General features: G+C 40.4%; 1 protein-coding gene across 9 annotated transcripts in view; it reads right to left on the reverse strand.

Annotated features, from left to right (window-relative positions):
- CAMK2D (calcium/calmodulin dependent protein kinase II delta) overlaps window positions 1-13,078 on the reverse strand; it is a 120,890-nt gene that overhangs the window by 15,715 nt on the left and 92,097 nt on the right. For 4 of the 9 annotated variants that reach the window (XM_050973543.1, XM_030239568.2, XM_050973541.1 and 1 more), the window contains exons 14-16: window positions 12,238-12,275; window positions 5,122-5,163; window positions 2,556-2,604 (exon numbers count right to left, since the gene is read on the reverse strand). In XM_050973543.1, the coding sequence (XP_050829500.1) occupies window positions 2,556-2,604; window positions 5,122-5,163; window positions 12,238-12,275 (129 nt within the window). Of the gene's footprint in view, window positions 1-2,555; window positions 2,605-5,121; window positions 5,164-6,771; window positions 6,832-12,237; window positions 12,276-13,078 lie in introns of all 9 variants that reach the window. The other 5 variants (XM_050973547.1, XM_050973546.1, XM_050973542.1 and 2 more) reach the window with 5 other exon arrangements.

Consider the following 13,078-nt stretch of genomic DNA (forward strand, 5'->3'; position numbering starts at 1 on the left):
GCCCATGATCGATGGTTCATGTCAGAAATTTATCTTAGCAAGGAACCTGAACTTCAGCTTCAAGTCATTTCAGACTCAAATGATATGAGCAGCTTATTGCTTGGGTTATTAAAGCTCACTGTTGTTTGGCAAGCATTGTTTCTACTAAATGAAATATGTTCCAGTCCTGAAAGAGGTAGGTGTATATGTAAACAAGGCAAAGTTACAGACACTAAGATTTCCAGTAAACAAAAACTGAAAAGTAAGCCTGATTTACAAGGCAAATACCTGCCTTCAAAAGTGAAAACAGGGCAAGATCCTGACATGAGAGGGGAATGCTCTGTGCACCCCTGGCAGACAGGAGGAGAATTTGACCCTGAGGATACATTAATGATAGGTGATGTAAGACATTTTTAATTGCCCCCTGCCTTAATGAATGCTGACGTTCATAACACCCGGCACAGGCACGCACCGGCTCCCGCAGCGCACACGAGACACAAAGAGCTGGGGATGCTGCACCCCAGCACAGACCCACGGGAGCCACACCTCTGCAAAGAGGCAAATCAACCCCAAAGAACAAAGCCCTGCTGCAGAGCTGCATGTTTGCAGCCCGTGTGGGCTGCACAAAGGAAGGGGCCCGGGCCCTGTCTGTACAGTGTTGGGATACTGGGAGCAGGAATAACACGCACAGCCTCTGCAGAGCCATTCCCTGGGAGGTGTGCATCCCACTGCAATGCCATTAAACACACACCAATACTACTGCCCAGTTAGAGCCACAGCCCCCTGCTCCTTCCCAGGCAGGACAGAGCCTCTTCCCATGCTCTACTCCATGCTGCAATGAAAAGCAAAAAGGTCTTAAACATTCTTTATCATCTAAGGAGCAAAGCATTCCTTCTGGGTCTAAACGTGGTGACAAACATCCTGGGTCATCTTGAGCATACATGTAACAACCTGGAGAACTCTCTCTCCTTCCTCTGCAATCCATTTGTTCCTATTTTATGTTCAGTATTTTATCTCTAGTGGCTGTTGCTGACAAGAGAACAGCTTTCCCACTGCTCTCCTACAAAACATACATCCAGGACTCAGGCTTGGTGTGGGGGGGAAATAATCTTCCCTAAGTGCCTTGCCAGAGCAGGAACCTTGAGCTTGTAATAGGTGACAGGGATGCAGGACTGCCTATTCCCTGAATCATTCTACAAATTAGACCCTGGGGGCACTGTTAGCTTTAATTTATAATAAAACAGTATGAACAACAGTCTCCAGAGGAAAGATGGGAAGTGTGAGAGGAATACTAAAAAGTGAAAACCACACAAGCTCATGAACAATTAATAAGAGGGAGATTATATTTGTCTTTTAAATAAACAGAATATTAAATCCCTGTACACTGCAGGGAAAGACACAAACAGGATCTTCTTCCTCAGACCTGTGCTTACTGCAAGATCTCTTTTTCTGGTTTGGGAATACCATATATTGTGGTCATCCAGCTTGCCCTTAACTATGATACTGCAGAATCATTTAAAGAATTAGGCAAATTATCTTCATTGTTGTTTCTTTGTATAATTGTATCCCCTGAGGTACAATTCCATGTGGTAAGCTTCAGACAGAATTTTCTAAAAACCCTGCTGTAATAACACTACATTACATCATCACACAGAGGCCCTATAATTAAATTATTCATTTCATAAGCTTAGTTGTTAAACTACATCAAATAGTTTGAAGAAAGAAATACAAAGCATAATGATTAAAGGTAAATTACACTCTTTTCCAACACATCAGCTGAAGATCCCTATAATTGTTCTCTCCTTTCACAGTAACTCAAATCACCACCACCTTGTTGCATCCATTCTCCCTGTTTTATCTTGCTGTCACCTCTGGCCCACATTTCACCTGTACATACATGTTGTTCTCTGAGGCCAAAAGCCAACCCATTTTGTGACTCAAAGACACACAAACCAAATACTCCCTTTTTCAAACCCTTTGCACTTGAAAACATAATGCTATTAAAATAGGTATGTGTAACATCACAGCATCGTGTTTAGAGCAGGGAAAAATGGAAACAAATATTATCTGTGAAGCTACAAAACCCGGTGTTTTGATGTCAGTTTTTTAAAGAATAAAAGAAGATTAAAATAAATGTATGGACAGAACAAAAGGAAACAAAAAAAAAAAATACACTGGCATCTGAACAGAATAAAACAAAAAAATGGTGACATGAAAATAAAACACCCAAAACCAAACCCCAAACACAAATGGCATGCTAAACATAAACTAAGTAAAAGTCACAAAGCACTGACTTAGACATTTATAATCTACTTCTATTATTACTGGAACTAATGTCTTAGTCAAAAAGCAGTAACTTTATACACTTAATCCCAAAACATCATGGGAAATGGTGTTTTGGGAACTGAAAAGTTACAGTTAAGTCTCAAACACATCAAAAGTAATCTCTTCTAAAAAGGAAAAACACTATTCTCTCCTAAAATTCATTAGGGGTTTCTGTGTTTAATGGCCTACTGAAATACAACCACAAAACTCATGTTACTGCTTCTCCAAACATTTCCAGCACAAAATCATACCTTTCACATCCTCATCTTCGATGGTGGTGTTGGAACTCTCTGTTGATTCCTGTTGAGAAGTAAATATGAGTCAAATGTACAAACCAAGCCAAGCCTGATTTGCCTGCCTAGGAAAATGACAGGATTAGTTACAGGAGTCATGCAAAGCCTTGAAGCAGGGTGGGATGTCATTCACAAACAAATGGTCACACACTGATTGAGACATTTCCACCTGAAATGGATGTCATACATTGCCATTCTCCACAGGAGGGAACAGAAACACAATTCCTGCACTCTGATGCTTTTACTTCACAGGAAAGTTTTTTTTCTTTAACATCCAACTCTACAAAGTCCATCTGAAATGTATGAATTACCTCAGCCAAGTAGGAGTGCTTGCCATTTTAAGCTTAGTGATTAAACCAACTGTGCAAAATAAGTCATTCCATTCCAATTCCACCTTCCAAATATGCAGGCTTTCACAAGCTACAATTCACAACTGATTTCCTGCTCTTGTGACTTATGCAATGCATATTCAAATGACAGTGATCTGAAGCATATTGGATCAGATTATCTCATTTTCATATTGGTTTCTGTGATTTCTTTTTTAAGGAGATGAAGAATTGATGGCTGTATGTTAAGAACTTTAACAAACTAAGCCATCTTTGTAGCAATATTCTTTAACCAACCAGCCATGCAGAGGAATGACTCATCTATCAGACAGTTTATTCTTAAACCATCACACTTAAAAAGGCAAGGATATTGTATCGCAGTCTTTCCTTAATTACCAGAAACATGAAATATAATGGGCAAATTCAACAGGACACTGTCAAATCTAACAGCTGCAGAGAGCTGGAAATTTTTAAGCCAGGTGTTTTGTTTTTTTTATCTCTGTACTTTCTTGAAAAGTAAAACTTTGGGGTTTTTTTAGCTCAATAACAAAAAAGATTAACTGATCTGTTTTGATCTGAGAGAGAAGACAGGACTGGTATTGTATTTAATTCTTTAAAGGATTTTACAATTACATAATGAAAGGTAAATTTGCCAGTGCCCTTCATTTACTGTGTCCTCACAAGGCTGAGCCAAAGGAACATTGAAGAGGGCTAAAGCATTACTCAGACCTTCCAAACCCAAATGTGCAGTGCTAAGTCAAACCAGAGGAATTAAGTCACACACATACAAAACTGAATGAGCCACCATGCTGCCCCCCTGCCCTGGCTGTGTTAGACATTCCACTCTACATGGATGGATCATGCTCCAGCACTTCAAACATTAGATAAAGTACTTACAAGTGAACAAAAACCTCACACCAACATGAGTTGTAAACACCATGCAAAGCTCACAGGGCAGATGTAGCCTCTAACACTGAAGCATCCACTCCAGTTGCCATACTACAAGGATCAGTCTTTCAGATAAATTTAGGACGAACTCTCCACATTAAGGGGTTTGTTTGTTTGCTGTGACCTTTTGGGACATCGAGTATCTCAGTTGCTGAGATTAAGTTATAAAATCAAGTAGATGTAGTCATGCCAATATTTTATCTGGGTTTTCTGGGCTTTAGTGGACTTCAGCGATAAAGATCAGCCTGCTGCTCAAACACAGGCTGCTGGTGGCCTGTGAGTTTAAACTTGGGGAGCTCCAAGAGTAGTTGCATGAAAACACAAGTTCTGTGTTGGACAGATGCAGGGGACATAGAGGACTGGGACACACAAGCACAACACACACCATCAGCACTTCCATGCTTGAGGAATGTCTGCATGCGTTATGCCGTCACTCAGATCCACTCCTCCTCTTATGAAATAACCACAGGGAGTTAAGACTAGATAAATGGGATGTGAATGAAATCAGCACTGCAAACAGTGAAACTCTTGTTGAAGCATAAATTCTTTTCAGGAAACCTAGGAACATGTGTTAATGTCAATGATGGTATTTCCTGGCCCTTTTCAAGTCCATGCATGAAAAAAACAAAACAAAACACGTTTTAGGGATCAGCTGCCAGACGCAAACATCACAACAAATGAGAAAAAGAAAAGAGCATGAAGAAAACATGTAAAAACCAGAAGACCTCTTTGTCACTTGAAATGTGAAATTTTTTGGCAACTGCCCAGTGATGTTATGGAAGAAAACCAAAGTCCTGTGCAAAAGACACGTCACGACACAGTGTAGAAGCATGCTGAGAAACAGCAGATGGAATAAACGGAAATGACATCTTTGTCTGAGGTGATGACTGCACGTAAAACTGGCCGGGATCACCTCACCACACTCTGAGAACAGCACTCTCAGGTTTCCCTCAGACTGCAGCATTTTTGGCTGAAATGAGACAGACCCCCTGCTCCCCGGGCTGGGCTGCACAGGGCACTGAGCTCTGCCCATTGCTACCGACTCCCCCAAGAGCTTCAGGAGCTCAGAAGCAGCAGGACGCACGCAGCAGATGGACACAGATGAAAACAGGCTCGAGATTCACTGGGTGTACAAATGCAGGAACGAGGTTTTCCTTCACAAATTCTTGGAACAGCCCTACTGTGCTGTGGAATAGTGGATGGAATGTGTGGTGTGGAAAAGCAAGATGGAGTTGATTCTTTCTGAATACCTTATTTCCATCAGGGTTGTGGATTACTGTAGTTTGGGGCTCCTGAGCGAGAACAAAATAAAGAGAGAAAGAGTTCCCATTGGTAAATACATTTCCATTGGTGTGAGGGAGTGCAAGAAGAGCCAGCTCACAAATGCTGAACACTGACAAGAGTTAAAACAAATGTTAACTGTCACCAGGGGGTGAAACTGGATGTCTCTAACACAGATTTCCTCAACAGCAAGCCAGCAAAAAAAGGCCATTTCACCTAATGCAGCGGCATGCAGAGACCTTATTCAGGACCAGGGTGTGCAGGGCTTTGAAGCTCTGGGGACCTGCAGAGGCTCTTCTGGATGAGAGCAGGCCAAATGGTCTGTGGGCTTTCCTGTCTGAAGCTGGACAGGCAGGGTGGCCACAAATCTTTAAGCTTTAATAACTTCTTCTCTTTGATCATGTTTGCTTGTATTAGCATGAAGTGATCAAACCGAAATACAGTGAAATTGATAAGGATTAAGGACGACTACCCCTAGACACCACTGTGGTTTGGACTGCCTGGACTGCCCTCACCTCCTGCCTTGGCAGAGCTGCATAAAACCAAGTGAGAGAGATCTTCGTGGCATTTAAAAGTGTCATTTCCCCCAATGTTTTAACTTAAAATAAAAGGTTCAATCATCTTTGAAATGGCAGTTAGCCAGCATGCTTTCAGCATGGGCCATTGGGCACTGCTCTGTCTGGGAACAGACTGCCATAAACTCCTGCGTGCAACCTGCTGACTCGGCCTTAGGAAGAACTTACTGCATGCCTCAGTGCCAGCTGGCCAAAAAAATTGCAGAGGAAAAATACTTCCAAATTTGTGTGAACTACCCCATTTTCAAAGTTTTATATGCATGTGGGAAACAACAAGTCACAACACAAGGTACTTTGGCACTGGCATTTACATTGGTGAGCCCCGTGATACACAGGTGCCTTAGAAATAGGGCTATTAATAAAAGCCAGACTGCAGTAAACATCCAAGAACATCACTTTGATTTGTAATATGTCCTTAGCAGAGCTTATTAATAAATAATATCTCCTGCTGATTTAAAAGGAAGAGAAACAAGCCAAATGTTTAGCTCTAGATGCCTCTTGATCCCAGAGAAGTCTTGCAAAGTCCTGCTGAGTTTCAGGAAATATGGAATGAAAATCTGAATAAGGTCTGTTTTATGGCAGCCTAGTAATAATCCTGTTAGCTCTCCTGGATGTCAACACTTGAACTAAGACAAAGCCGAGAAAATAACAGAGCTGATTTTAAAAGATTTTGTTGGTGCAAAAGGTTAGCATTAGAAGGTGGCAACAGTCATCAGGCAAAGAGCTAAGAGCAACACCAAGCGCATTCTACTCACTTGCTGGCACAGCATGCAAAAAATTCAGCTACGGTTACAAATGCTACGACTCTACCGCATCCAGCTTCCATTTAACATTTTCTGTCAATAAACACGCTCTAATGGGTTTCCTCACAAAAAAAAGACAGCATAATTCAAACAAAAAGGTTTTCCAAAACCTGTTTTTAGAAAGCAAACAGAGTAAATGCATGAAAAAGCAAAAAGGAGGAGAAAAAAAAAAAAAAGTAAGAACAAACAGAAGACAGTCAAAAACTTCCAGACAGCATGAGAAGGAAAATTCCAGGTATACCAGCGCCGGGGTAGGAATATTTTCCTTGGGGCTGGTTACCACGTTGGTTTTGTTGTTTATCTGTAGGTATGCAGAAAACAGAAACAGACAGGCCTTAGAACTCGCAGTAGGCACCGTATCTATATCTCTGCACACAACATCTATAGACAGGAATCGCTATCTATAGATAGATATAGATATGGAAATAAAGAATACAGAAAGATGAACTTAGGAACTTGCAGGAACACTGACACTAACTCCGGGAGCCGGCTGGCAGCTCCTCCCCAAGTGCTGCCAGAGCCCTGCACCAAGGTCTAGATAAGGGATGGATGAGTTGAGCTGAGACACTTAGCAGAGAGCCCTTAAGTAGCAGCTAAGCACGTCTAAGAAGAATCAAGAATTAATACAGGTTGCAGAAAGTCCTAAATAGTCACTGCCATTTCGTGACATGCAAGGCTGTTAGGTCATTGCACCCAACAGTTCTTTACTTCTCATGAATTATCCCTACCATAAATAACATCTGAGTATTTGTAGTGCTTCAAGAATCTGTAATTTGTTCTACTGGCTTCTGATTCCACTTTGGAATAAATGTGACTGACACTAGAAAAAGACTTGTGTCCCTTGAGCTTTTTTGGTGCTGTTTTTAGCAGAAAGTCACTGGCAGCTTCTCAGTGCTGGTACTGTCACTCGGAAGAGCGAGGTTTCCCGCTCTGGTACCTGTAGTCTTACTCCAGCCATCAGCACCTCTGTGTTTAACTTTATAGGTCCTCACAGTACCTCTTATGCTTAGCACAGTGCTATTCCTCCTGGCTTTTATCTGTACAAAATATTCATTCAAATTAAACTGCTCAGCAGGAAGTTTCAAAGTATCTGGTCCTTTAAATCCATTTTTTAAGATTTAACTTTCATCAATACCATGGAGTATGGGAAGAACAGAAATACTGAAAATAATGTAGTGAGACACTTTTTACATGCATCAAGCAGCAAGATTCAAGTATTGTAAAACTGGTTTAAAAGACGTATTTTTTCCTCTCTCAATAATGAGGAAAAAATATTATGTACATTTTGGTCATATCTAATTTTAACAAGGGTGGTCCAAAGCATCATGCAGAACTAGGTATACAGATACAGATGATCTGAAAAGACTTTAATCCAAAAAACCAAGTTCTACTGAACCTTTTAGTCACAGTACTTATTACTAAGTGTGCAAAGCAAAACCAGAAATGCCTGAAATTGTTTTGTTAATGGATTTTCCTAAAAAGGCAATTAACTTTATGGAATGGAAAGAAATGAAATCCACAGACTCCATGTCCTCAACCCTTTATGTTGATTATTTTACTTTGGGCCTGGCATGGCAGCTGACTTGTGGTTTTCAGGAACTGAGCCTGCAGCTGAAGTGAATCTTACTTAGGACACTTTTAAATTATGGAAATGTCCACAGGATTTGCAGTAATGAATAACAAACTGCAGATTTTCTAATTTTTACCCAGCATTTAACTGGCTTTGAAGAAGATAAAGTAGTTTTGTTAGTTAATCAGGGAATATTATGGAGACACTAAATGTTATTTAATAATACTTGTGATAGATACTATTTTCCCATATAGAATAAAAATAATTTTCTTTGATTTAAAAGCAAAGTTCATGATGTTCTACAGCAGGAGGATGAGGAGCAGTTATTTTTTAAACAATGGTCTTTGTGCAAAAATTGTCATTAAGAGAACATATGAGTCAGTGTTGAGTTGCAATTGATTATGCCCTGACTTGGCTTACTTATTGCCAAATAAATATCATTTCTCAATGCACAATTACAGCTGTAAGCTGTAGGATTGTCTGAAGTCAGGACAGAGAGAGAACAAACACCTTTGTGCATAAAGTCTTTCACAGGGAGATCTAAGTATTGGCAAGTATTGTACTTGCTTTGGTATTTATGGGATTCTGAGATGGACAGAAAACGCAACTCCTTACTCAGGAAAAAACTTTAAAGAAAATCCCCTCCATTTCAGTAAGTGAAAGTTCTACTGGAGATCTGTAGAAGAGTGGGAACACAAACAAGGCTGCTTGACAGCAGACTAAACCTTCCAAGCAAGACAAAAATTGCATATCGAGTTGCATAACTACAGAATCATATTTTTGTGTCAGTGTAGTCACTGAGAGACTAGATTGAAAAGACCCTAGCAAAAAGCAAATAGACATAAAGGAAAAACATAAGGAAAGAAATGAAGATTTCACCAGATTTCATATAGTTCTATTCAGTAGCAGCTTAATACAAAAACTCAAGTAGTATCCCAAATGAGTGCTCTTGGTTGAATACATAAGGAAAACAGGTTAATCAAAGTTCAATTCCAATTTTGCCTGAGTAAGGAGAGAAGGCTTTGGTCCATACTCCCATGTTCAAAGCTCTATGAAAATCAACAATATTCATTACAGCTACTGCTGAAAACAGCAGGAAACCTATTCAAAACTTCTTCAGTGTGATACTGAGAATCCAGCACTCAGCAGGAAGAGAGAGAGAGGAAGCATGATTCAAAACACAGTTCCTTCTTCCATGTAAACAGAACTTGGTAAAACCCTTTGAAACTTTGCAAGAAAACACCAATAAGCTGTACATGTTTTCTCTCTCATAGAAAGAGACATTAATCTAGGAACACATGGTGCATCTTGCATGTACTTTTAACAGTAGAGGGAAACCACTCCAAAAGGATTACAATATTGCCATATGAAACAGTTCCTTCAAAGCTGATTTGTGCTTAACCAGTGTCCTCCTGGTTGTTGTGAAGAGAACTTTTTATTGTTCCAGCACTTGCCAAAAACCCTTTGAAGTGTGACAGTAGTGCAGGACAGACACACATGCACTCCAAACAGCTGGGCACAACTCTAGGATCCTGACTGGCCTTTTTTCCATAGACTATGAAAATAACAAATAAGGCCTGTATCTCGGGGCTTTACCTTTCACACGCTACTTCCAAAGAGTCAACGCACACTCAAGGTTTGGGATCCTGGCAATAACCACACTGCACCTTCCCAGTGCCCCTCCTTTGGATGCTGTGGCTCCTGTCACTGGAATTCTGCATTCACCCAAGGCACAGAGGATTTACCTACATAACTGCACGGCTGCTCGCACCTGACCAGCAGTGTTTGCTTTCCAAGGAGAGTTGGCTTCCCAGGGAAAGGTGTGGATGAGGGCCCTCTGCCTTCTCTCTGCCAGCAGCAGCAGCAGGCAGAGCCCATCCTCACGAGCACCTCCAAGGTCACATTCAAAACCACCATAAACAGCAAGAGAGGAAGTTACCGTGCGGGGTCATGGAGGCCAAATGAACACAAGACTGGAGAGTAGGTTGAGGAGGAAGGAAAGTTATTGAGACTGTCAGCTGGGACATCTTGGGACATAGCCCTGAGCTGCGGAGCAAGCTAGCTGGGAAACTAGTGTGGGAAGGCTGGGAAATTGGCTTTATTACTCCTGAGCATTTAGCATGGCATCTTGGGCTACAGTGACTCAATTAATGCTTTACTGTATCACTGTGCAACTCGTTTTGTGTTACATTTTACAATATTAATATTATTAGCTTTTAAAATAAGGAGGTTTTAAAAAGGAAGAGAAGGCTGTTACAAGATTACTATTTTGTTACTATTCTTATTTACCAAGAACAGCTGCATTGGCTGATGTTACATCTACTTTTTTGGCTTTTTATGTCCCCAGGTTAAAAAAAAGTAAAGACTTGTTTGAAAGAATGGCTGAACAATTCACTGTGGATGGCATATAGCAACTGCAGGCTTAAAATTCACAAGGTTGTACTTCAAAGTCTTGCAGTTCTCATAGTAAATTAACAAAGCTAAATGCAACTGTTTGATTTCTAAGTGTGAACGTTTCACAGGAGGAAAAAAAAAATCTGTCGATAAAGATCCTCACCATCATCTGAACACTCGAACTGGACTTCCTTTTCTGAATTGACCAGTCAGAGAGAAAGGAAAAGAAGAAAACGTGACTGGTTGGATTTGCAGTATCAATCATGGAGTACAGCATATTTGTCTTTTGGCTTTTTTTTTTTTTTTTTTTTTAATACAAAAAAGACAGCTACAGCTGTTGGAAGGGGTGGAAAAATGCTACAGAATATCTCAATAACAGCATCTCAACAACAGCAACGACAAAAACAGACCTCCCCAGATGTACATTTACTCCCTTTGCTCCACATGACCATGCAGACTAACAGCAGATACATAATATGTGCTGAAAACCAAAGAACTGAATCCCAACAGGTGAAATTTAGGCAAAATTTTGGCAACAATTGTTTCCCATATTATACTGAGATTGCGATAGAACAAATAGCATCGTAGACCTGTAGGAGGAATGATATTTAAAAGGAAAACTGGTCAGAGAGAGTGCATAAATTTTATCTATTCCACAATGAAACATGGTCAGGGTTTTCCAGCAGTGATAGAATTGTTCCAAATGTGTGTTTCTCCATGTGACTGGGATCTCCACTGCTTGGCAGTGAGAAGCAATGCAATGGTACTGTACTCATTTCTTTGTAGGTCAGGCTCAGGATTTTTTGATTGGCAAAGTGTGCATTTGTCAGACAGCAGGCACAAATACACTGTGAATCTGTATTTAAGCAAGTATTTATAATGTTTTGTTAAACTAAGACGTTAAGATTAAATAGAAAATTAAAATTCAGGTCAAAGACACCCTTCTGAATAAACACACAGAGCACAGAAGAATATCTTTTGAATCTTATAAGGAAAGCTTGAAGCATTAATTTAGTCTTTAAAGGTCCTCTAAGGAAAAAAAGCCAACAAAGTACGTCTTCTGCTGAATGGGGTTTTGTTTTTCTTTTTTTTTCCCCCCAAGTATTTATGCAGAACATTCATTTGTGAAGCATCTCTCCTCCTGCAGGGTCTGGTGACGTGAGAACAGGAGCTCTAAATCATGTACGAAAGCTGCCAAAATGTTCCCTTCTTAGCAAGGTCTCTTAGTCAGGATGAGCTGATCTGAGACAGTAAACCCCTCAAGTTCTGCCAAATATAGCAAGTACAGCTGGCAGAACACACCTCATGTGGAGCCAAGCCTACACGTACACTTTTGGTCTTCCACGAAATCTAATGCAAAGTCAAGGGGAAACACAGAGGCAACAGAGCTGCACATAAACACTGACGCCTAAAAAGCAAACCACCAAACCATTATTTACAAGTTAACCGATAATTCTGAGTCATTAATTACATAATCATTCTTCATTAAAAAAGAAAAAGCATTTTTTCCAGTAGTTTTCTATCTTCTGCTTACTTAATGCTGGCTTTTCAAGGATTTGTTTTATGTCATCTCTAAGCCTCAGTTACTAACTTGAACCACTCCAAAAAGACAGTGAGAAGACTTACTAACAGAATCTATGGAGGAAAGAAATAGCAATAATCAATTCTAAAACCTGGCAGAAGTTACAGACAGGTGGAGACTAAGAATATATCTCTGAAATGGAAAGCAGGTGTTTTACCTACCTTAACTCCATCCGGCTTTTTCAGTAAACTCTTGGCTGCTGTAAAATGAGACAAAGAATTTCAGTGTCAGGTGTTTCTCCTGAGGTTAACCAGCTGTGCAGCAAACCCTCAGTGCCTCCCTGCTCCAGGTATGTTTTCAGCTTTTATTTCTCCCTTTTGTTTCTCTGAGCATGGGGAATGAAATCTTTAGGAAAGCACCAGTCCTTAGGATTATCAAACATCTCTTTTTCCATTGACTAAAGCTGTAGGTTGACTGTACTTTTACAAGGAGAGAGCTCTTTGGGTGGCAGAGAGGAAATGGAAGCAGGGTGAGTGCAAAAGCAGCAGCTTTGGCTATAGCCATTTCCTCAACTGCACTATATTTCTATTGGATGATAGGGATAGTTTGATACAACTGTGAAAAGGTATTGCTCTGATGGCAGGGACTTGGACCAGGTGTCTGCAGAGCCCACTGGTATATCAGTGATGGTACCAATACACATAATGCCCCTGTGGGGACTTCCCCCCATGACAGCATCAGTCTCCTTGTGTGAAAGGGCAGCACAGTTGCAAGGAAGAAAGGAAGGACGATTTACCAGTGAAGGTTGTTTTGGAGGGTTGCTGCCTGTGAGGCAATAATAACAAATTCTAGGCTTTGCTTCAGCTCCTAATGAAGAAAACATGCTATTTTCTGAATCATGTTGCACACTGATCAAATTTCTTCAAAATTTCATTTGCCATAATGTTATTCATGTGCCAGACTTTAAATTTCACCACTTAAAACTGGCATAAAATAATTTGGATTTACTAAATTTGGAAGGCTAACGTGCAAACAAGCACAGCCCAGCTCTGAACCTGAACA

The sequence above is a fragment of the Serinus canaria genome, chromosome 4 (assembly GCF_022539315.1).
Source record: "Serinus canaria isolate serCan28SL12 chromosome 4, serCan2020, whole genome shotgun sequence".
Taxonomy (NCBI): Eukaryota; Metazoa; Chordata; class Aves; order Passeriformes; family Fringillidae; genus Serinus; species Serinus canaria.